This window comes from Agelaius tricolor, unplaced genomic scaffold, assembly GCF_023055355.1.
Source record: "Agelaius tricolor isolate 1412-34295 unplaced genomic scaffold, bAgeTri1.0.p SCAF_15, whole genome shotgun sequence".
NCBI lineage: Eukaryota > Metazoa > Chordata > Aves > Passeriformes > Icteridae > Agelaius > Agelaius tricolor.
The window spans coordinates 13,443,771-13,469,043 of record NW_027269275.1 but is presented as its reverse complement, the minus strand read 5'-3'; the positions used below and the strand labels follow the sequence as shown (position 1 = coordinate 13,469,043).

Below are 25,273 nucleotides of genomic sequence, written 5' to 3'. Positions count from 1 at the left end.
ATCACAGATGGGGAAATTAGTACTATTTGATCTCACTGATCAGAACTAAAAGTACCAGTGTAATAATTCAATTTTCATGCTCTGTCATGTAGGAAAAACTTTATAATTTGTTCAGCTAAATATAAATTTAAAATAAAGAGATTTCTTGAAACAGTAGATAAATTAAAACTTACATAGAAAAATTAAGGCTAGATTTTTAATTATTTACTGAATCATATTAAAATTACTGATCACTAATTTTTACCATTTATGGGCTCTCTTAGTGTTTCTTTCCTCTTCACATGTTTGTTGTTGTTGAATGCTTTCAATAATTAGCTATGCTGAAAGACCCTGAACAGATATCACCATCACCACAGAAGATATCAAGATTTTGATTTGCTATCAGCACCTGGATTCCCCAGTGCCAACACTGGCTTTCCTCTGTCCTGCACATCCCAGCTCACTGCAGAGATAAGATCTGGCTGGTCCCAGTAACATGCTTCCAGGGGAATTCTTATTAAGCACAAGGCTGTTGCCAGGATGAAGGTATTGGGGGCCCTTCCCTTTTTCTAATGTGACCCTGGTGCCATCAGTCAGTGCTGGAGAAATGCCAACCCTGGAGCTGGGATTTGGCACCACACTCTCCTGTTCCTCCTTACCAGTGTTTCACAAGGGCTCAGGGCATGCAGAGAGATGCAGATAACAAACCATGACCATCAGCTCATGTATCTACCATTTAAGCATCTTAAATGCACACACTGAGCAGCATCAGGTTTCTTGTTGAAGAACTGGCTGGACAGAAACCAACAGCAACAAGTTGATACAGCACCATGGCTTTTTTCCTGAGTTGTAAAAGCAGGAGGATATAAATTTATCATACTGCTAAATTGAGGAAAACAAGGGCATGCTTCTAGGAGCTTTCTGCTTTATTAAGTAAACATCTCCTCATTCATGTGGAAAATTTTTTCCAATTTGGCTAAATAATTAATCACCAAAGAGTGACTGGTGATTAATGAACACTGTGATGACTTTCTGAGGTGTATGTTCATCATGACAATTTTCTTTAATCCCAGTGATTTGTGCTGGTGTTACTGACAAAATGTGATGATAAAGGCTCTGCAGTGTCTGTGGTGATACAGACATTCCAATGACACAAATCTGCCCATTTTAGAACTTACAGGAGGTGAGATGGGGTCCCCACCTAACCCTGGGAAGGAGCATCTATCACCTGGGCATCAGTGCAGCAGCCTGGCAATGAGTGACCAATTTCTTATTCTCCCAAGAGCACTGTAGTAAGAAATCTTTGGCCAGTGGAAAGAGCTGATTTATTTGCAACAAGCTAAACCACCCTGTAACCACCCCTGCTGTAACACCCTTTCACACTGCTCATAGATGTAAAGAGGCTGTGAGTAAATAAAAACAGATTTCCAAAATGCACTGAATCAAACACTCACTTCTGCACTACTTAAGAAGCCAAGCTGATTGTGTTACATTTAAAACTCACTATGAGGATGGCATTTCTCTCCTGTGGATGAAGCTGAGCAGAAACCTTCATGCTGAGGAGGAGCACGTGCCCTGCCATGCCAACCATTTAGAAACACAGGAGAGGATGACAATTCACATAGCCTTAGCTACTGCAGTCTGAAATTAAGGCATGCAGATCCACATTGTGGTGCCCTGGAAGTAATTTTAAGATCTCACCATGAATTTTGGAGAGCCCCAGAGCTGGTCTGCACCAGTTCCACACAAAAGTCCTCCAGAAATGTATACATGGGACTATTTCATTGTGAGACATCAAAATGAGATATTCTCCCTCGTTTGCTGTAAAGGCAGGAGCTGGATTATAGCAAGGTCCAGCTGTAATGAATAAGGAGCACTGTACTGGCAGTGGGGAAACATCTCTGTGTCACTGTGAGATGGCATACACCACAGCTCTAGAAATCCACCTATAAAACTTCTCATTTGTTACCTAGAGAATTCTGCCTAATGTCCATTTTGTGCACTTAGCCTTTCCTATACACTTTTACCTTATGCCTTAAAACTGGAGCTACTAACTCCAATGAGCTCTAAGAGGGTGAGGATAAACCATCCAATTCTGCTAGGAGGTAGTACACATTTTTATCATTTAAGTGATATTTTCCTCAATAGAGGCCCATTCTCGTCTTATTCCCTTCTGTAATGATTTCCAGCTGATGTAGAAATACTCCAAGTACCAGACTGTTATGGTGTGTACAAGTTGCTGGTGATTATGCTCTTGTAGACAAGAGAATTTAATACAAGTCTGAAGTTGCTGGAATCTCAAAGCATGAGTCACTGCTCTGCCTTTCAGACTGTTTGAAGCACTTGGGGGGTTATGTTTCAGAGGAGGGACGTGCACAGAGACAAAATGTCCATTGCCAGCCTCGCTGCCAAGGTGTAAGACTGGGGTCATGAATTCTCTGAAGAGGATATTTTCTCTTGGACAAGTGAAAGGCTGCTAAACCACTCAACTGAAGACATCCCTCATGGCCTCCCAGTGGAAACATGGATCCCCCCATTCCTACACTATGTAGCCTGACACATGCCAAAGAGAAGAAAATCCCTTTCCTTGTTATAAAACCCTGTATTTCCTACCTGCATTGGATCCTGCTGAAACCTGCTCTCCTGGAACACCTCAATCCTAAACAGTCAGTCAAGAGCTCTGGGCTTTGTCAGAGATCATACCCCAAAGCACTTATTAGGATCAGCATCTCCCAGCCTTCTGCCATAAGCAGCTCCTGCAACATGAACCAGCAGAATTTCTGCTGAAAGACTGCACAAGTTATCCTGTAACAAATAGAAGAGATGATGAACTGTCTTTGGCTCCTGAGGACACAAGACCCCACAGAGGGGCCTGGTGGGGAGAAGAGGGTTATTAACAACCATGGCTCAAACTCTTTATATTGCAGGAGGACCCTGTGTTACCCATCTCTCTTGTCTCTCACTCAAGCTGGTGTATTCCAGCTCCTTTGTTTTAAGCTTACAGATTTTATACTCAGATAAAAGGTTTGCTGATGAACTGAAATAATTTTTGGTGACCAAGCAAAGTAGGACATGCCCAAGAATAAAGAAAAACAAAGTAATTTCAGCTCTGACAGTCCCTCCCTTTCAATGTCAAAAACTTTATTGATTAGCAGTTGGGAAAAAAGAGTGATGTCAGCTTACCACACAGTTTCCTGGGCTCCCTTCTGAGGGCACTGCTCAGTTCTGTCTCAATTAACATGAAAGATGGGGAGAGTAAGCATTATTATTGGTAAGTTAAGAAATGCCTCCATCAAGAGTTTTATTCTAATATCGCAGTAAGTGCACAATAATTGAGTTTTGGATTAAAATACTTTTTTCTCTTTTTTTCTCAGCACTAGAAAACCATCAGTTCCTTTGCTTTGTGTTACTCAGTAACATTTTCCAGCCTTTTGCCTTTTCTGATTTTAGGCAGATTCCTAAGAGCATCTTATAATCAGGACTGTAATCCTCCAACCTCCCTTACATCTGTCATTTTCCTGAATGGTCTTAAAAATAAAATGAGAATGATTCAATTAATGGTTTAGGGGGATTTTTACATAAGGCAGAGCATTTCTTCAGCATTAGAAAATGCATGGCACAAATCATTAGTATTTCCCTCTGTGAGTAAGAGAAAAAAATTTTAAGGCAAGAAAAATGGCTGCAGATTTAATGTGCCAATGCCTTTCAGATCCTTTTGTTTCCTGGTTTTGGTTTTGTGAATGAAACTTAGCAACATCCAGGATCCCACCAAGTGTCACAGAAACATTTGAAATTCATCACATCTCATAAAACCTACAGATTGAACAGATAACATCTTCAGCATAGGAAGAACTTGGCCCAAAGTCCAGTGAGCTCAAAGAGAGGATTTGGGGTCAGTAACATTCAAATTGATTTGAAATAAGCGAGGTTGCTGGTTTCAATATTGCCAATGTTAAAAGGTATCAGGCTTCAAAAGTAACCAAGCAATTGAGATGTATTTGATTTCCTAACTTTCATTTTGGGAATACTCAATTCTTGAGTACTCAGGCTAGAATAAGGTAATTTATTTTTTAACTTTTCTCTGAAGTGAGGAGAGCTGGAAGTTTTCTTTCAAAAGCAAAATACACATCTAAGCAAAGACCACCTGAAATCAGAGCTGATCCAGTCATCATCTGAGTTCAGGCTCCACAGAAATAATTTCAGGCTCTACACAAACCCCCAAATATCAGGAGATTTGCAGTAGCACCAGGAAAAAGGACTAGACTCTTAAACACCTCAGGAATGTCTCACCTCAAGGGAGCTTGATACTTGCAGACACAGGCTGTAACTCTGAAAGGGGACTGAAGAAAACAAGGTAATTATGAGAGTGTGAGACATTCCTGACTGCTCTTACTCTCCAGCAACCTGCTTCTGCCTTGGCCCTCAGTGAAGCACTTCTTCATTTCACTCTTTCTCTTGACCAGACCAAATGGAAGAGCCAACACAGTGCCTTGACCTCCATTATTTGTCTCTTTTTCATTCTTCACCCATTTTGATTATCATCCCCATATTCCACAGGTAAGCACCCTGGAGAACTCACATCAGGTATGAAGTTGTATGCCAGACAAATGGGAAAGGACAGACTGAAGAGGAAAACCACAACCTTCTTTAATTTGTTACCTAATTCATTTGTCAATCTAATGTTTCTTACAACCTCTGGGTTAGCCAAGCCATAAAACAAAACAGATCCCTGGTTACATTTGTGCAGCAGATTTGTCTCTTTCTTCTGAGCTCATTAAAACAACTGCTTTCATCTCATTAGATTGCTAAAACATTTCCAACAGGACTAGATGTGTCATGTCAGAATATGACAGGCAAATTTCTTTTGAGGTTTTAAAATTGGGTTGGAAGAGGAGAAGCTATGCAGTTCACTGTTGTCACTGAAAGATATTTTTACTTTTATGAGTCCCTAAAACAAGAAACAAATTAAGAACTGTCAAGGAAAAAGAAAAAACACAAACCCAAAATGTATTCCATCTTGCCTCCTAATATTGTTACTGCTTTTCTCTGAAATCTCTCTCAGTCTAATAACAAGCACTTTAAATATAAAAGAAGGAACTATGGTTGTTACTGTTTTGGCACAATTAAAAATCCAAGAGGAAGGAAATAAATGCTGAAAACATGATTAGTCTTTGCAACTACAAGCCACAATGAACAGCCTTACTCTTCTCTATTCCCAGTTCTTATTCTTGCCTGTTTCAGGAGCAATCTCCCTGTGCTGTGCCACTGCAAATTGTGGAACATGACACCCACAGCATTCAGAGATGCAAGAAAGCATCTGTGAAGGTGGGGAAAAAAAGTTGCCGTGAGGGGAGAGCCCCCTCCTACAGCAGCCTCCACTGGGATGATCTCTGACACCCTGGCAGGAGACCCTGCCTTGCTCAGGGTGGGTAACACACTGCCCAGCTGCCATCCCAACATCCCAGAGCTGCCCCAGCAGGCAGTTTGCTGCTGCTTTCACTGCAGGTTCCACTGCCAAAACAGCCCCACCAGAGCCTCCTTCCTGCTGAGTCCGTGTGCCACATGCACGGTGCCAAATCCACACCCACGGCAGAGAGCGCTGGGGCAGGTCTTGGGAGAATGACACAACTTCATTGGGAAGGCTGCAGCTCTTTCCCCTGCTTGGGCTGCAGCTCTTTCCCCTGCTTATTGAAATCCAGCTCAAATGCTGCCCAGGTGCAGCCTGTCGCTGCCCTTCTTTGGGCTTTAAATCACAGAAATACTGGAAAACAGCAGGAGATGTTGAAAACAAGTAAAGATGAGGATGGCTCGGTCCGACCTGGTGCTCCAGTGAGGTTTGTGCCTCTGGGTTGCCAGCTCCCACCATGATCAAACAGCTCCCAGATGGAAGCAGAGCCGAGTGGGGCTCTGCACCCAGTGCCAGAGGGCAGAAGAGCTGTGCTGGGGAGTGGGACAGACCATGAAGACACAGTTTGCAGCCCTGTCCCTGGGAAGATGCTGCAGAGGCGAAGCAATTCTGCACTGTTAGCCCCTGTGGGGTGAAGTATTCCTGGGGGAAGGGGCTGCAAGTGTGAAATCACTACGGATTTGAGACACAGACATGCAGCAAAGAGCACTGAAGTGGGTGTTCACAACACATCATTTCATTTCAACGGCATTTGGCATCAAATTGCTGTAAAACCAGTGGGCGGGGACTGCTTCTCACTGAAGAAGTTCATTAGATTATAAGTAATTTGGTTACATAGAGAGCAAGTAGAACCTGGGGCTGTTTTGAGGGGCTTTTTGAAAAAGGTCAGAACAATATATCAGCTGGCTTTTGGGACTGATGGCTGCTGGGGAGAAGATAGTAGATATTTCAAGATAAACACTGTACACTAGTGTATTTTTCTCCTGATTGTATATTTCCATCCTTCTCATACTTAACATAAAAAACATTTTGTGAAAATGACTGGCACAGCAGAGAATCCTATCAACTGAGTTACTGCCAGCATTTCTGGTGAAGAGGCACATAGCTGCTCTGGAGGACATGCAGGGCTGGAAGCTCTGGCATCTTGTGAAAGGGAGCTGGACCCAATCTCTGTGCCCAGCTCAGCAGGGGACAGAAGCTACTGCTTCTGCAAAAGCAAAATCCAAAACCAAAACCCAAGCCCCAATATTTTTCCTGTGGGCAAGTGAAGCCATGTCTCCTCTGGAGTGCCACACCTATGGCTAAACACTCGTTTGGGAAGGTGAAATATTGCCCTGGCTCACCAACCAGAACAGTGGCTGCTGAGTAGGTGGCAGGACGTTGTTTTTGAAGCCATGCCAGCTAACTCAGCCTCTCTGCGTAAGCACCATTAAACACTGGATTCCCTGGAAGCCTGGTGCTGATGGCAGCGGATGGTGTCCCCACCCGAGCAGTCCAGCCCTGCTCACCACTGGATCGTGTCACAGATTTAAGTGCCCTGCTAAGCAGTAAGAGATGGAGATATGCTTGGTGTCCTGCTCTGCTGAGGCTTCTGATGAACAAGCATATTCACCAGAGTTTTAAGTCCCCACAAAAATATCCTAGAATAACATCAGTCTCTATTTCATGCTACAATCCAGGTATTCCAAAAAAGAAGATTATAAATTCCAAATTCTGCATGTGCTCGACATTTATTTGAATACATAAGATCTAAAAAATGTTAATATCCATTGCCCTCCTACACTGTGAATTTACTGAGATAGGTGCTGTGAGTGGAAGATGAATTTCTCTTGTCCAGTAACTCTCACCTTCTAGCTTGGATTTTAAAGGAAAGCCTGAGCTTTGCTTGGTTACAGATGGTTTTTAGATTAAGCTGAGTGAAAACAGAATCTGGACACAGCCTGATTCTGAATGCTGTGGCACACTCTGGAGTCTCATTGGCTTGCATGGCACAACCATGCCTTTCAGAACAGTTCCTCTGACTAGCTTGGCTCTGACCCTTCATTTTGAGGCATGGGTAAAAGTATCTGGACTGCAGGACTGGTTGTGAAAAAATACAGCAAAATTAATCAGCCAGGTGGAGTAGTCAAAATGCAAGGCTGAAGGGTGTCAAAACAACCATGGGTGCTAAGAAAAGTGTCATTCCTAGCCTGTGTTGCCACTGTTTGAGATGTACATTCCAGACTCCAGTTCCACCTCTCTGTCATTCACCAGTACCTCTTGTTTTGATCGATAACCCTCCAGTCACCAGCTAAAAGGTATTTCCAAATATTTCACTAAAAAATCCTGAATTACATTTACAAATCCTTATCTACATCCTGGCTACACTCTCAAATTACTGTAATTTCTACTTTTTCTCCTGCTACCTAACATTTCAAGGATTAACTGGGCAGTGTGTAACCTCTTCTAGTCCTATGTAACAATGTCTGCTCTCTCTTCCTTTGTCTTAGCATTCTCCAATCTGTCTCTAGATTCCTGTGCTTGTTTTCAAGGCAATATCCAAGTGTGAAGCTGCTTTAGCCATTCATGAGGATGAGATTTATTATCTAGAAGCACACCAATAATACAGTATTAAAAAAAAAAATAGCACTCTTTCATCAAAATCTAATGAACATGCGATTTAATCTTTATTAAGAATTCATTCAGTTCTCAGCAAGGCTGTCTAATGGAGCTCGACCAGGTGAAATGCTAATGCCTAGATTATATTTAAATTAATTTTCAGCAGTGTTGGTTTCCCCGCGTTGCTGCCTGCACATCGCTCTCCCCGGCGCCCGCGGCTGCGCCGCTCTCTCCAGATGCTGCTGCCGTGCTCATAGCAACACCGCTGTCCCCACCCCAGCCTCCGCACACTTCACTGGAGTTTCCACACTCACAGATGCCTCCCAATTTCCAGCACTATAAGCCCATCTCCACCATAGCAGCTTCCTTGACGTTTTCATATTAGGTACAAAGCTGCAAGCCTAGCATGCCTTACTTTGAGTAGTTTTAATGAAATGCATGTATATATATATATATAAAAAATATGTATACCCACACACAAAATGGGTATATTTCAGTTCTCAATATAACAATCTAGTCCAGCAAACAGGTTACTATGTTGTGATTTGCTTCAAAAAACAAGAGCTCTGCTCTTTGGAAAACAAGAGTGATTGTATGCTTATTGTGTAGCCAGTGTGGTCACTGCCAGCCCTCCTGCCTATGGGCTCTATGTGTGCACTCTGCTGTTGTAGCTCCTACAGCCTTTCCCTTCAACCAAAACCCATCGCCCGCCATTCCAGCAAGCTTCTGCAGAAGCAGTTCCTAGAGATTAAATAATTTATTGGTGTTCATCTGCAGCGACATGTCTCCCGATCCACCTTCTGCACACAAACAAGAGCAAACCAAACATACCCCACCCCAGACCCAAATCCACTGTGGGGGTGAAAGGGGGAAAAGCCCCCTTTCAAACAGTGAAAGGGGATAATCAGAGCCTCTACAGAAGTAGGGTACATAAACGTCAGTGGGAAAAGCCACGGACACCACTGTGCACTAGAGGCAAGTCTCCTCACAATGAGACCTCCCAGCCCCGCAGCGCCTTGGGAAAAGCACTGCCTCAGGCGGGGATGATGGTTTCATTGAACCCCCGAGGGGTGGGCACAGCGGCCACGGAGTTGATACAGAAATATCCGGGTCACCTGCTCAGCCACCCTGCCTGGAGGGAAGCTGGGCTGAAGGCCCAGATCTGCCCCCATGGTGCACGCACATGCACACGCACATGCACACCCACATTCACACACACTCACACTCTCTCTCTCTCACACACACACTCATACACACACAGGCACACACTCACACACAGGCGCACACACACACACTCATACACACACAGGCACACACTCACACACACACTCACACACACTCACACACACACACTCCTACACTCACACACACTCACACACACACACTCCTACACACACACACACTCACACCCACATTCACACACACACACTCTCACACCCACATACACACACACACACAGGCACACACTCACAGACACACAGGCACACCCACATTCACACACACACACACACACACACACACACAAACACACACACACTCACCACTCACACCCGGGGCGGCTACGGGAGCTCAGGGCTGCAGCTTACGACGGGCACGGGCCCCTCTGCTTATTCCGGAGCCCCTTAGGCTTCTCCCGGCCCCTCCGGAGGCAGTCGAGCGCGGTTCGAGCCCCCGCCGGGCGCTGTCCAGCACGAACCGCCTGAACGCCGCGCCGGGAGCCGCCCGTCGGCCCGCGCAGCCCCGGGTCCCCGCGCCGGAACCTGCGCCCCGCTCCCCGCGTCCCATCCACACCCATCTCTGAGCCTCTGCCCCTCGCTAAGCAACCCCGGTCCCGGGGGGCCCCTCCCAGGCACGGATCCCTCTGCAACCACCAGCATCGCAAAGCGGCAACCGCTCCCAGCTGAAATCCAGACCCTGAACCAGCGCCCAGGCTCGTTCCGTGATGGCGCCCGCCTCCAACCAGCCCGTCATGTTTGTAGCGGTGGGAGGACGGGATATTTCATTGTATTTAAATTTTTTTTTTAAATGGGAGGGGGGAGAATAGTCGCACCACGGGGGTACCTCCACATTCCCTGCACCTGCTTTCCTACGGGGTGCGTTTACACGAGCCACGGGGATGCTTGGAAGAGACCTTGCGGTGGGGCTCTTCGCTGCTGTTTATTACACGGTTACATCTAATTAAACACAGAAAAAGGGTGTGGGAAGCCCCAGCGAGGAGCAGCGCCGAGTACCAGAGGGAGACTCGGATCCCAGAGCAGGAGAGGTTTGAATGAGATGAATGGCCAAGCTCGTCGTTCATTAATTAAAAGAAGAAGGTACCAGCTCAATAAAAGGGGCTTTCAGCGATAGGGAGCCTTGGTTTAAATCCGCAGAGCCGGCAGATAACACCCCGACATTAAGCTTAAGTGACAGCGGTTCGCTGCACGGGGACATCTGCGCCGAGGGGGAAGGTGGGCTGCCGGCCTCCCTGCACGGCCGCCGGGGGCGAGGCCGCGGGGCGCCGCTTCAGCACCAGCGGGCCCTGGACAGCGCCGGGAGCGGCGGCGGCCCCGCCGCGCTGTGCCTGCGCGGTCCCCTCAGGTAAACATGGCGCCCGCGGCCCTCGCTCACCTCCGCGAGCCCCCGCCCCGCTCTCCCGCCCCGCACCGCCGTTCGCTCGCTCCCCCCGCGGGACTTACTTCATTTGCTTCACGATGGTGCTTTTTCCCGACTCTCCGGCTCCTGTTGGAAGAGAGATGAGGTGGGATAAGCACGGGGGAAGAGGAGGAGGAGGGGGGCGATGGGGGGCGACCGGCGGGTTCTCACCGAGCAGGAGTAGTTTCACGTCTTTGGCCGCGCTGATCCCGTCCTCCTTCAGGTTCTTCTCGATGGCCTTGCTCCGCTCCAGGGCGGCTCTTTCCTCAGCACTCAGGGTACATCCCATGGCGGCGATGAAAATTTAAAAAAAAAATGAAAAAAAAAAAAGGGGGGAGGGGGGATGCAGCCCCCGCCGCCTCGGCTGGCTCCCGCGGGCAGAGAGGAGGAGGCGGCCGGGGGGCAATAAAAGAATTAAAGCAAATGGCCGTGAGGCTCCGGGTAGCACAGCGCCTCCGCGGCGGGGCTCCCGGTTCCCTCCTGCCCCTCTCTCCCCGCGCCCGAGCGCTCAGTGCATCCAGCGGGGCTGCAGCGGGCACGGCGAGCTCTTCCCGGCCGGGAGGCGGAGGCGGAGGCGGGGGAGGAGGTGGAGGAGAAGGAGGAGGAAACGGGTTGGCGGCGGGGGAGGGTGCGTCCCTCTCCCGTGCTCCCGACTGTCGCTGTCCCCTCCTCGGCGGGCGGCGGCGGAGCCGAATGGAGGCGCGGGAGCGGCGGCGGGCGGGCGGGCGGGCGGGAGGGAGGGAGGAGGAGCGCGGGGGCGCGCCTGGCTGCGCGCTCCCGCCGGCCTCGCCCGTGACGCGCGCGGCTCGCGCATGCTCGGGGCCGCCCCACCCGGGCCCGCGCCCGCTGCTCGCGGCGGGGCCGCTCGCTCGGCACGGGCGGGGGTCGCGGCCCCGGTGCCCGGCCCCTCGCCTGTCCCCGGACGGGAGAGGCCGCGGCCTGGGCTGCTGCCCCCCGTTCCCTGGGACTCAGAGCTGGGGTCTGCCTTGGTGGAGGGTCTAAAGGGGAAGCCGTACGAGGAGTGGCTGAGGGCACTTGGCTTGTTCGCCTGGAGAAGAGACTGAGGGCAGAGCTCATGGTGGGCTGCAGCTTCCTCGGGAGGGGCAGTGCAGGGGCAGCACCGATCTCTTCTTGCTGTGACAGGACCCGAGGGAACGGCTGGAGTTGTGCCCCGGGAGAATTAGGCTGGGTATTAGGAAAAGGTTCTTCACCCAGAGTGTGCTTGAGCACTAGAGCTCCCCAGGGCAGTGATCACAGCTCCAAACCTGGCAGGTTTCAGGAAGCATTTTGTCAAGGCTCTCAGGCACATTGTGTGACTCTTGGGGATGTCCTGTTCAGGGCTAGGAGTTGGACTCGATGATCCTTGTGGGTCGCTTCCATCTCAGGCCATCCCACGATTCTGTAGGAATGGTGCAGTGCAGAGCAGAGTGCTTGGGGCTGTGACAGCAGTGTGTCACCTGGGGCTGTGACAGCAGTGTGTGTCCGTGGGCACTGGGCTCCCCTGGCACTGCCCCAGGCACTGTGGGGCCCCTGGCTCCCCACGTGCCCTGAGGGTCCCCACAGCTCCTGCACCCACACCCTGCGCCTGCCCCCACCCCACAACGCCATGGATGTGACCTGACCTGCCAGGAGCCCTTTGGGAGCTCCGCACTGTTCAGGGACTTTGATCAACACTTGCAACGTGAATCGTTTACATGCTCCGTGCAAAGCATCAGGTTTCAGCACCATGTTGGATTATGTTTTCCATCAGTGTAATTAACAGATGGTTTGGGTTTTTTGTGCTGCAGTGCGGTCACAGACCTCACCAGATGACCTGCCTTCTTTTCATAACCATTCCATTACATCTAACAGTGATTTAAGAATTCTAGTGAATTAAAGTCCCACAATTTTCCTGGCAGGTTTTGCCATTTCACAAGGTTGGAAAAGAGAGAAGAAAACAAGTGTCAACAAGGAAAATAAAATAAATTGAACTTTGTTTAAAATGCTTTCCTACAGGCCTGGACAAGTCACAATATACTCAACTTTAATCCATAACATTGATTGATACGTGACAATCTAGCTATAAAAAGATCTAGAGAGGAAAGAAGTATTGAGCACAGTGAGGTAAAATGCATCAAACTAAAATGAGGATAATCAAGGATTGTTACCTGATCCATGGAAAGGACACCCACCATTTCAGTAAACAAGAAATCTGCAAAGGGAGGTTTGGTTGTTCGGAAGTAGATGTGAATGCTGAGGCTGCTGATTTTGCCTCTAAAAGCCACTCCACCTCTCTGCCAAAAAGCACCCAGCTACAGGAGGCCTGACAGGAAATCCCTGTGCTGTGGGAAGGAAGTGCAGGGCTGCCCCGCAGGCCTTGGGGAAGGCAGGGGGCTGCTGTTCATGCTGTTGGGTGTGGGTGACCAGTGCTTACACTCTGTGGGTTTTCCACTTGGGACCTCTGCTCACTGCCTCCTCTGTGATTGTCGTACCTGCTCTCCTGAGTTCACCAGATCCCATGTCCAGGACTATTTCCTTAGGGGTAGAAATATAATTTCTGATAGCACTTAGAGTATTTGAAGCATGAAGTCACAGGCACTTTCCTTTCAGGCAGCCATCATCTCCTCCCAGTGCTGTTTCCCATTCTGTCTTCCTCACAGAGCATGTTCTTCCCATTTTCCCTCCTGACTTCTGAAACAAAAGGGAAAAACAGGACATCAGGTTAACGAGGTAAAGAGGGGGTATGAAAGAAAAGCAGACAAAAGAAAGCATAAGGTAACTCAGTGTATTCAATGACCAGTGATATTTACTACCCATTTGTGAGTTAACAGGTGCAGTGTATTTGAATTTTGAGTAATTTATTTCTGGAAGTTCAGGGGACTGAGATGGACAAGCAAGCCTACAGCATGTGTTCAGCAGGGAATAAATGGAGATGGGTGTGGTTACAGAGCAGTTCCTGCTCTTTCATATTCACACAAATCTCATGTGTAAAATCAATAGGATCAGAATTTCAATCAATAAGTTTCATTGCAATGGTTCTAGCCAGAGGGAATTACGAAAAGTGCCATATAGAAAAAACACAATGAAGAAATCCAGAGGCAGTGTCCTCATGAGATGGCTGCTTTTTCTTCCCGTCTCCTCCAGCAGCTTGCCAGCCTTGGACTCATATTGGGAAACTCTCCAAGGGTTTTACTAAGAGAATTAGTCTTTTGTATCAGCCTCTGGCTACTCGTTATCTGACAAATTTGTAGCCCGAGTCTCCTGCCATGGAGAAAATTATTTCTCTTCTTCTTGACCAGTGTGGAGTCTGCAGTCAGCCCTTTGTCCCATGAACATCCCCATTGCTACACAATAATCTGCTAATTTCTTTCTTAAGGGAAAATCAGAAATTGGCAAGTCTTCTCCTCGCTCTCTCAGCTCTTAGAAAAATTCAGGGGAGCAGCTGTGAAATTGAGCCATTTCTGAGCCATTTTTTTCCTGCTGCTAACTGAGCAGAGCTGGTGGAAACGTTTCTTTCAAAATTTTCTTAGAGGGAAATTTAATTTTTTTTAAAAATCTGCTTATTCATGGCAGATGAATTTCATGAACATGAAAGAAAAAAGGTTGCCTCCTCCACCAAACAAAATGCATTCCAGCCTACTTGGCTTTTGAGATAAATATATTGGGTTTTGTTGCTGAAAAAGATGTTTCCCTTTTTCAGGAGCTGACAGAAGTCCTCTTTTAATAAAAGAGGACTGGTTGCTGGTAGTAACAACTTCAGATGAAAATAGGCTTCTTTTTTTTCCCCTTGTAAATGAGAGAACCTCTCCATTAAAGGTGGAGAGGAGGAACTTTCTTTCTGGCTATTCCTGCAATTAAACTGTTTCATCAAGGTGCATAAAGAACTCGTCTGTTTCTGCTCAGTCTGCTCTCTCCCAAACCCAAGAGTCAGCAGTGTATTTTAAGCAGAAGTCTTCATTCTCCTGTATCTGATTTGTGCCTCAGCAAAACCCCGCTTCTTTCTGCAATTAGTTTTCAAACATTGTGCTAGGAAAGTTAATCAGATAGTAATTTCTTTAAGAAGTGAAGGATGGTAACAGAAATAATGGGTGCCATTGAAAAAGACTGTGCCAAAGTGATATTGCAGGGTAGATGACAGCTTTGTGATCTCACGTGTGTTGTCTTATCCTGGGTGCTTCCAGACTGGGGACAGATGAGCCTTCCAGCACACATCACCATCAGGGCTCTGCTACCCAGCTCAAGGGCTTGTAGAGTGCTCTGGCCTTCCTCCTAGAATCACAGAACAGTTTGGGGTGGAAGGGACCTTTCAAAGCCATCTAGTCCAAGCCCTCTGCAGGGAGCAGGGACAACTTCAACTGGGCCGTGTTGCTCAGAGCCCTCCCCAGTCTTGCCTTGAATGTTTCCAGGAATGGAGCATTCATCACCTCTCTGGGAACCTGCAGTACTTCACCCCCCTCAAAAGCAAGCATTTATTACTTATATCTAATTTAAATCTACCCTCTTCTAGTGTAAAACCATTGTTTCTTTTCTTATTGAAACAGATCTTACTGAAATGTTTGTTCCCACAGCTTGCCAGGAGGTTGCAAAGAGGGGTGAGAAAACTCTTCCATGGACCTTGAGAAAGTTTCAGAGCTGCCACGACACTCCCACCACCACACCAGAGGTTGCAGTGGTATTGGAGGGAATACCACATTGGTTCCATCCCCGTCATTAGTTGATATTGCAGGATCAGCACATCCTCAGAGAACTGGTGGGTGGTATGAGGAGGGAGTGGGGCAAGCCCAGAATGATGTGGTCATAGGAGGAAAGCTGCAAAACTTTGCAGCTCATCTTTCCCCTCCTACCTCAGGGTTGCTCTGTCCAATCTATAATCTTATATTCCTTCAGTGTGGTTTTAATGTACATGCTAATGGAACGGCCACCAATCCCACGGAGATAGCGATGCATTCTAGCAGATCTCACCATTAGGAAGTTTTGCCCGGATATTCAGCTTAATTTTTCATTCTTTAAATTGATGTCAATTACCCCCCAGCTAAACCTAGTTATGTAGTGGAAGACAGGTTTAAAATACTGCATGATCTCACTAAATTGGAGAAATGGACAGAAATCAATACAATGAGAAGCAATAAGAACGCCCATAAAGGTTAAGTGGTTGATGGAGGAAGGATTAATGAAATGCACAGATACTAGGTTAAATTGCAAATATCCTCACTTCACTCTTACTCATTCCATACCCCACAAATATGTTCTAGTCCAGCAAATCAAATGAGGAAGCACCTTAGAATTTGACCAGCGATTTGCAGAAGTAGAGATGAGTATTAAGTGAAGAGATGGTCTAGGGTGGATTTGTTGTGTAGAAAATTGGCTATAAGACAAGAATGAGACACCAAGAGTCAAAAAAAAAAAAAAAAGTGATCTGTTGATAAGAATATGACCTGCAATATAATTGGTGTCAAGAAGTAAGTTGGACAGTCTGATGAAGTCTAGAGAAATGCAGAAAACCCTTCTTTTGTTGTTAGTTTTTCATGTCTGTCTGGTGGACAATGATAACTACAGTACCTGGGAGTCACTGACAGCTCCTGTCTGGAAATTGGGTGAAGTTTTGGGGCTAGGGCTTATGGGGTTAACACATTTCATGGCAGAGAGATACAACAGCTTGTCTTCAAAGTACTTGGAACTAACCTTAGAAAGTTTCTGTTCAGGTCTGTCATGCCACAGAGACAAGAACGGGATGTATTCTGAGGAAAGTGACAAATGCCAGAGAGAAGATCTGCAGGGGAAGCTGAGGAGAACTGCATGTACCAGGGCTGGAGGAGGTCCTGGGGCTGGTCTGTCTACCAGTCCCAGAAGACAGCAGCTGAATGGAAGCACTGCTCAATACTGTGGTTCAAACCAATGATTTCCTGAGGATCCACATCAGTTTCTGCACAATAAAGTGTTTTTAAATATTAAGTAAAGGTTTCTACTACTTATTGTGAAAAGACATTTATTGTGTGGCCTAAACAGGACATTACCTAAGTTTGCAAAGGGTCCCAAGTTATGGTTACTCAAAGTGAGAAAGCACTTGTCAATAACCCTTAATGTGGTGTGAGCTTCTCTCTCTTTTCTGCAATGACTTTCAACTCCCAGCTCTGAGGAGTCTTTGCAGTGTCCATGTTTTCCATTTTTTAATGGTTCAGAGACACATAGTAATTAAAAGACTTGTGGGCCTACAAATAAAAAATCAGAATAGAAATTATTAACTCTTTTGCTGCTGATCATTGAGAGGAAATCAGTACAGATTCCCTCATGGGTATTTTTGTTGTTGGGGACAGGTTTACATAATGATGGGCTATTTTCTTCCCCTTCATCTGATCAGATTTCTGTTTGTATGGTAGTGCAGATATTCGTCCTCTGATGGTGATGGGAGAACCTAATGGAACAGGAATGAAAGCAGGGAAGAAGCCAACATCTATCCTCTTTCCCCAGTAAGAAATATGGAACAGCATGGGTGGTTCAGCAGGTGCACCAGTAACCTTGAAAAGCCACAAAACTGAAGCTATGCAATGTTGTCCTTCAGGCAAGGGTGAAATGGTGCCAAAAATGAGACAGAGAAGCTGCCCCTGGCTTGGAACTTGATGATGACAAGGATCCGTCAGCTCTTTACTATTCCTATTTCCACAACATCAAGGGTGATGATTTAGTAGGAATTAAATTATTCCAGCCACAATCCAGGAGTGCTGGTTAGAGGCAAGGTCTTGATTACTCTGTGTAGGAAAATCAGTCATTGCTTGGTCTTGGTGAAACTGAGCTTAATCTTCTGCATTAAGCATTCAAGCTCAGACATGCAACTGATTGCATGCAAGTGTCATTTCATTCAGCTACTGCCATCAGATGCAGGACTTGGATAGACAATTAAAGCAGTTCCATTTACAGCACTTCAGGAACATTCCTGTTTTTATACAAATGCTATCCAGAAACCTTGCAGCTCTCATTCACACAAGTAGTCCTGATGAGTGATCTTATTGAGGAATGCTAATTCAGTCCCCGGAAATATCAATGTATACTTAAAAGATTCAGACCTCAGAAGCTAGCTCCAAGTACAAATATACCATCAGTTACATACAACTCCTGCGCTTTTTATCTGAAAAAAAGTATCTTTTTTTTTTTTTTTTTACAGAATTATAATTGTTTTTCTATCAGGAATATCTGTTAAAATATGAAAAGAAGCATTGGCTCTACCTCTACCAAGTGTTGTTTCAATGTTATGCAGTGCTTCCTGATTCTAAGTACTGATGTGATTCACAAAGGCTGGCTTTAGCTGACAGAGGCTGTAATCAGTGGAGGAAAAGAGACACTCTGGAGGATGAATAACAGGAATCATCTCTCACCTCTGATTTTGAAGAGAGCCTACAGTCTGGCTGTCCTTGGCTGAAGCTAACCTTCGTGAGCATCCCTCACAATGCCCTAAGACAAGGACTTGCTTTCACTGGGAGGGGATGTGGGAGAACAAATTCTGCACATGCAAAACAGGCAGTGGTATTCTGAGAAGGTCATGTTGGGGGAAATGACATCTCGGGCAAGAATGAAACAGTACCTGAAGCAAACTCTGTATTTGGAGGATCAGTGCACTCACTTAATATCAAAATATTGGCTGAATGCTAAACCTGATCCAGGCTCAAAAAGCAGAAGAAAACAGTCCTGTAGAAAAGATCCATCAAAGGTTTTTAAATACAGAGAATGACTGCCTCTGGCCAAAGCTGTCCCCAGGTGACAGTGCCAGGAGCATGAGTGCTGAGGAGAGGCTGCAGTGCTCCCTCCCTCCTGGTGCAGCCTGCACTGGCCGTGGAGAGAATCGAGCAGGCTGGGCTGGGCAGCTCCTCAGTCTGCTCTGGTGTGCCACCCTTTCCTACTGAGTTTGGCCAGCAAACACCATGAAATTGCCAAGAGCAGGGTGTTGCCCTGGGAGCTGCTGTTGGCTGTTTCTCATGGCTTCACCAGGCAGCAGTGAAACTCCCCTTGATTTTGGTGATGTCGGAAACTGAGCATCTGGCTAGCTCAAGAGACTTCTACATTAATGACTAAAACATTGAAAAATGCATTGTCACAGCATGAGAAAATCAATTTCTGTAGTAGTCCAGCTTGTCTGAGATATATTTCATTGTTGCCTGGACCAGAAGATCAAAAAATTGGCTGAAAATGCTTATTCTGTGGCTGAAGAAGGGTTTTTCAAATGTGCTGCATGAGTTTCCCGATGTCCTAACACAATTGTTTCCAGGAGGCTTGGGTGCTGGGGTGGGATCTCTGGCAACCTGCATTGATAGTTCACATGAGTATTAAGCTGGCTGCCACTTGCTTTCTCAAATTCATGGAACATGGTATTCTTTTCTTCACCTCATTTACTGCTGGAAAACAATTACACTAAATTTTTAAACACCTGTCCAATTCCACCTTGCAGCAGGAGGTGACATGAGACACAGGCAGTCCTATAGTTTGGTGTTCTTTTTTGGGATGAACAGAGATGTAAATATAAGTTATTAATATCTTGTTGATTTTTTTTTAACCTTCGAAAAAAGTAGATGATCCATTAGCATACACATAAGGATGGCATTTCTTTCTACCCTCTCTCCTTCTCTTTGCTTGATATGAAGAACAAAGTAGGTCAATGAGAAGGGTTTTTTTAGGTACTGAAGATGAATGTGGTAGGACTTACCCTGGATGCAGAACTAGAAGTTGCTTGGAAGAGAGAAAATTCTGGCTGTGTGTAAGTCCACTGCCTTCAACAGGCTGATGCCAAGGTAGAATTAAAATGTGGTTTTGCTAAGAAAGAAAGGATCCTAGCAGTTATTTTTTCTTTCTGATGATAATCAGTGGTCATAGAGGGTTTGGTGTGAGAGCTGTAGATCTCTTCTGTCCCAGGGCAGCCCTGACCTGCACAAGCTGAACACCAGAGGCACATTTTGGAAAGCCACCTGTACTCCTGGCAGGAGGAGGATGGTTCAGGAGGGGTCTCTGACAGCTCAGCACTACAAGTGTTATCAAGCAAATAAAATGTGCCTCCCACACACATCAGCCCTGTCTACTTTAGCATGTGATTACAAAATAATCAAACCAAAGTCCAGCAAGGAACTGAGGATATATCCTGGGCCGTTTTGATGTAAAAATGTAGTGAGGTCATTTATTTCCTCCATCCATTGTAGCATACTGGCTGGCTGGCTTGGGAATAAATACAGTTTTAATCTCTTAACCAAGTCTACAGGAAATCAGTTTCAGTGAATGCCAGCTAAATGAAGAGCTATAATGGATATATTTGAGGAGAAAAAAATCTGCTTGCAGTGTGGCTGGGCTGCTGGGTGAGTGGGTTGCTGGGCTCACCCTCCATTCCTGTGTGCCCAGATGAGCCAGAGGATTTTGCTAGTGATCAAATCATGGTAAGGCTGCACAGTGGTGCACCCCTTGATCACACTGTTCCAGGAGGAGCCCAGGAGGGGTTCTTGGGGTACTTGGTCACCATCCTGAGCCTTCTCTGATGAGCAAGTGGCTTCCCTGGTTGCTGGGTGATGGCAGCACTGAACAGCAGCACAAACACATGCTTGTGTTGCTGGGCTGGTCCAAGGCAGGGGCTGGTAAAGCACAAATCTCTGCCTGTTTTTTCTCTTTCCATGTAAGAAGTTCAGCCCCATGCCTTACTCTTAGGTCCTGGTCTCTGCTTAGCCACAGTGAAACTGCAGTGTGTTTTCCTGTGCAATATAAGACAAAAAGGAAATTAGGCTGTGCATTACTACCAGGAGGGTCACAAAGAGGAGAGGACCCCAAATCCTGGATGCCCTCTGCAAAGTGGCTGCTCTGTTCTCTGAAAATCCTTTTCACAATTTCTGTTACAGTGCTGTGGATAAATGCATCCCAAGTCCTCAAGCATTTGCTCAAGTTGCAGTAACAGGGAACATTGCAGGGAAGAGAACAGGGCACTGAACCCTTAAGTATATAGAGTTATCAAGTGGTATCTAAATTCCTTGGGTTATGACCATAGCAGGACATGTAGGTCCCTACTGTCTCCCTCCTAAAATCTCCCTCTTGTTCCACTAGACGCACAGGAAGAATGATGAAGTGTGTCTGAATAATTTTTGTGATTGTATGGGGCAGATGGAAGTCTAACAAAATTCATTACTTTATAGAAAGAAGTGAAAAAGCCTTATCTGAAGAAAATCTGAACCTGTAAAAATCTCAGGTGTCTGAGAGCCTTCTCAAGACCATGTTTTACATTTCCTCTTTCCTTCCTGTGATGTTTTGTCAGCTGGATTTTTTCTCCTTCTCTCTTAACTGCCTTTCCTCATTTCATTCCACACTGCTATTCCCAGGGTATTTTTCTTGCTCAAATTCCTGCTCCCTTTTAGAGAGCATGGGGGTAGCTGGGAAGATGTCTGTGAGTCAGAGATAAACAGTCTCCACTGTGAGTAACTATTTCAGATCTTGCCATGCAATGACACAGGGTGCTGTCAGTGCCTGTTAAAGAGAAACCCTCCTTTGGGAGCATGTCCTTGCTGATCAGGAAGTTTTATCTTCCAAATACCTTTTAACCCACACTTGAGTCTGCATTTGCTTGTCTCAAGACAAAACTCAGTGTCTGCTGCTGGTGGTGCCAAGGTGAGGTGACGTGAGCCCATGGGTAGGGGTGCCCTGCTCTGGCTCTGCTGCTCTCTGCACTGCCAGGAAGCTCTCTGAGGGTGGTTGGACACGGTTTATTTGCACAAGGCTGGGTGCTGCAAGAATTACGCTTGTGTGACTTCAGCTTAGAGCAGAGCAGATCCTGGCAGGGGGATGTGTTCCCCCACTCTGTGTTTGAGTGGGAGATTCTGGGAAAACTGTCATTATTTGGAGCAATATCAGCACACTTGGTAGTGATCCCCCAGCCTCCCTCCATGCCTGTGTGACAGCCTGAAAAATGTTCTTTCTCATGTGACACTGCTCTGGGGCCAGATCCAGGGAGCAGGAGGTGCCCAAGGCCTCCTCTTTGGGTTTCCCAAGGGGTGCTTCTTCTGGGACCACTTGGCATGATGAGATGAAGAGCTGCAGGTCTGTGGCATGCTGCCCATGTTCCCATGGCTGTGGCATTTCAGGAAGGTGCATCAGGATCTGCTTTGCAAATTCTGCTTGCCAGGAGATCTTCCCTGTTGATGTCCCCGTGGTGGTGGCCCTGGGTGGGCACCATGTGAGAGCAGAGCTGTTGTTTCCTACTGGCAAAGAGCAACTGAGGCAGCTCCAGTCTGTGCAGTGCCTTTGCTGATACAAACACTTTTGCTTTTCCCCTGTGACAGGACAATCTTACCTTGGTTTGCTTGGCTTTATTGGGAGAAACAAGCTGAAGGGGTAGGAGTTATCTGAAACTCCCACTCATCTGCCTGGTACATTGCTTCTCTTGCAGAATATTTAGCTTTCAGGCCATGGAGACTGCATCAAGCTTCATCAGCTGATGTTGAATGTTTTTGAAGTTTCAATTGCTTCCTTGCCCGAGATGGAGCTATCATTTTTATTGCTTTGGTTGCTTAGGCAGGGAAAGGGAAAGATGAACAAATCAGTACAGCCCTCTTGAATTAGGATTGATTTTCATGAATTCTTCTTGTTGATTTTGAAACACAATTGTTTCTAAAACATTTAATTGATTGAGGTTTTTTCTTTCTCCATTCTTTTCAGCAGCATTTGTCCTCAGCCATTTGCCACTGCTGGGAGAGGAAAAAAAAGAAAATAAGCTCTGTGTGAGATCAAGATTTCAACGCATTACACACCAAAACATTTGTTGCTATTTACTTTTAAAAGTGCCCTTCTGAGGCTGCACGGCTACAGCTGCCATCTGTTCGGGATTACGCTTTGGAACTCCTGGTTTCTCTGCAAACCTCCTGCCTGGTGCTGCTCTGTTGGCAGAGGGAAGAGGTGCTGGGGACAGGGCTGGCTGCAGGGGAGCAGCACCTTCACAGCTGGGTCTCGTCAGGAGACCACCAAGATGGAAGATTGCAGTTCATGAGGCCACTCCAGAGTGTTTTTTCCAAGATTCAGTGAGATATTCATTGGGTGCTTGTTGAAACTCCAGAGAGGGCCATGCCAGGAGTGCTGCTGTTCATCTCCTCTGTTTAGTCAGGCAGCAGGGGGATGTGGCCAGAGTGTGCCTGGGCCCCTGGAAAAGCCTCTGCCCAGCTCAGCTTCTGAGCTCTGTCATGTGGTGGCAGAACAGAGTTTTTCAAGGTGTGGGGAAAACATCACCCCTGAAGTGGCAGGAGCATAACTGTGTCCTGGAGTCCATCTCTTAGGCAAGGTAACTGTGTACTGGAAATCCCTCACAAGTGTGTGACAGCATGAAAAATGCTTTTTCTCAAACAAGCAAATGTGCACATCAGCTGGTGAATCAACTGAGGGAGGTTTTCTTTAGCAGCCAGTGCAGGCTGTGTTTAGATCTGTGTTTTGGGAATAAAGTGCTTTTCCAGTACAAGAAACATGAGGTTTCATTGTGGTGTGGTCTTTTGCTCTGTTTTCCAAGACAGGTTTGTGGATTAGGTCTAAGCAAATTCTCTGGGATTCGTTTGTCAAGGAAAATGATGGAGCTCCTGTTGCCAGATGTGCAGGCCCTGCTCTGAACTCACAATTTGCAATGGCTCCAAGAGCCTTCACCAGTCCCTCCAGGTGGCTGGAAGCTGGAGAGTCCTAGTGACCAGCCACAAACCCAGTGGAGATGCTGGCACAACATTTTCCTCCCTGCTTGGGTCTTGCTTACAAGCTCTGATGGCAACTGATGCTAATTATTGACCTAACAGTTGTCACCTTTGTGGCTGTAACTCCTCTCTACATGTCCCTGTATCCTTAGCCCATCCCAGCTCCAACATCACTGATGTGACAAATGGTTAAACTACACAGGAGCCTGAAGATGGGTCTGTGTTTAGCAGCTTGCAAATCAACAAAATGATGTAATAAAGGCTGAAGGCAGGGTATTGCTTGAGCCTGCATCAGGGAATTCTGCCTGCCTGAAAGGGTCCTGCTTTTTGCAACATGGGCTTCTGAGGCCAACTTGATGAAATTGCTCAGAGACATGAAAAATGAGCAGTGTTTTTCACAAGTATTCAGCAAACAAGAATTCTTCTTGTGCCAGCACTGTGCATATGAAGGAAACTTGTTTCTCTGGGCCAGATTCTGAATGATTTTTTTTTGCATTTTTTTGTCTTGTGGGCTTGGATACCTGGGGAAGGTCTGAATTATGGAGAATACAGTAATGCTGTTCCTCTGGGTCCCCAGTATGTGCTCTGAGTCCCCAATACACTTTTGCTACAGAGGCTAAATGGATCTGCTTTTCTAGATGGTCTCTTACTCAGATTTGTAATTACAGCTAGAAATAATAAATTTTTTAGAAACTGACAGACTTTAACCTCCCAAGTGGTGAACAGTTTTTAAAAATTGCCTTGGTACTTCTCAGTGACTTGAGTAAATTAGAGAAATGGATCCTCTCGTGTGCCTCTCCTCTGTTTGCTTACACTTCTGCTGCCCAGAAATTATTTGCACAGCTACTGAAGAGGCAAGCCAAGACAGCATCCCTGTTTATAGCATCACTGCCATTTGGAGGATCTATTCTTGCTTTGGGTCACCCTGGCCATGCAAACTCCAGCCCCCAGAGCAGCACAGTGAGGTCAGTGCTGGCACTTGGCATTCCTCAGCCAGCCCAGGGAAGAGGGTTTGGGAGAAATCAGTGTGGTTCTGTGGCTTGATTCTCAGCTTTCAGTGGTAAGGAGCTGCTCTACATTTGGTGTGCACAGTGCAGCTGCTCCAGCAGAGCCCTGGGATGGTCTCATCCAGTTATTTGTGCTTCACATCCCAGATTTTTATGGGTTTATCAGTAGTCACTTTACATAAGCAAGGTGGAAACATATGCAAGGTTAGTTGTGCAGAGGTTTTGCACTTGCTGGACCATGCTGACTCAGAAGAAAGTTTGTATGAACCTGGTGCCAGGTTTGTGACGAGCTGGGGATGGGGAGGAATTTCTTTGCTCTTTAAGTGGCCAGATAGGCTGTGCTGTGATGTGCAAGCATTTAGCAGGTCTATTCTGTAACTAAACTACATGTTAGACCTTTTCATTTCCTCTAGGAATGTTCTTTCCTTTTCCCCCTTGGTATCTGTGTCAATCGGATCTGGACTGAAATCGTGCCAGTGCTTTTCCAGATAATATCACCAAATGCAGGGGAAAGGAATAATGCACTTCCTGGATGGGTCCCTGGGGGCTTGCAGGGCTTCTGGTGACTGCAGAGATTCTGGCTGTGGGCAGAGAATGAGGCAAGAAGCATCTGGACAGCACTGGGCTGGGAAGGCAGTGGCCAATTTTTTCTTGGACTAATCACATCAGGCAATGGAGCCAGCAGCTAACTGTGTCACGAAGAATGCAAAATATTGGCAACATCCCAGGCCTTTCCATTAGGGCTGGATTTCCCATCTCATCTCCCTCCTTCCTCAAAACCGTGTTGATGCTGTTTTTCCTTGAAGAATTAAAGTATGTCAGATTCTGGCTTCTGTCAGGTCACAGTGTTGTCAACTCAGGCATCCTGCCACAGCCCAGTAGAGTCTCAAGGACTCTGCTCCCTAAGGTTACAAAATCAAGGCTTGAATTGTAATAGAGAATGAATCTTTTCAAATTTGCCTTTAGCCCGTGCAATTCTGACCATCTCC

The 25,273-nt window shown here is 46.4% G+C and overlaps 1 protein-coding gene and 2 long non-coding RNA genes across 4 annotated transcripts in view; 2 read left to right on the top strand and 1 right to left on the bottom strand.

Annotated features, from left to right (window-relative positions):
* Window positions 1–11,346, bottom strand: part of GNAO1 (G protein subunit alpha o1) — a 141,293-nt gene extending 129,947 nt beyond the window's left edge. Inside the window, exons 1-2 of one of the 2 annotated variants that reach the window (XM_071440485.1) lie at window positions 10,790–11,346; window positions 10,663–10,705 (exon numbers count right to left, since the gene is read on the bottom strand). In XM_071440485.1, coding sequence (XP_071296586.1) covers window positions 10,663–10,705; window positions 10,790–10,907 — 161 coding nt within the window. In that variant the 5' untranslated portion in view covers window positions 10,908–11,346. The remainder of the gene's footprint in view (window positions 1–10,662; window positions 10,706–10,789) is intronic. The other variant, XM_071440484.1, reaches the window with a different exon arrangement.
* On the top strand, window positions 9,585–23,066 carry LOC139596317 (uncharacterized). Its single transcript, XR_011681307.1, has 2 exons — window positions 9,585–10,564; window positions 22,268–23,066. It is a non-coding gene; the product is annotated as an uncharacterized lncRNA (long non-coding RNA).
* LOC139596316 (uncharacterized) lies at window positions 10,604–16,554 on the top strand. The gene is made up of 2 exons (XR_011681306.1): window positions 10,604–10,724; window positions 16,300–16,554. It is a non-coding gene; the product is annotated as an uncharacterized lncRNA (long non-coding RNA).
* Window positions 23,067–25,273: the final 2,207 nt, after the last annotated feature.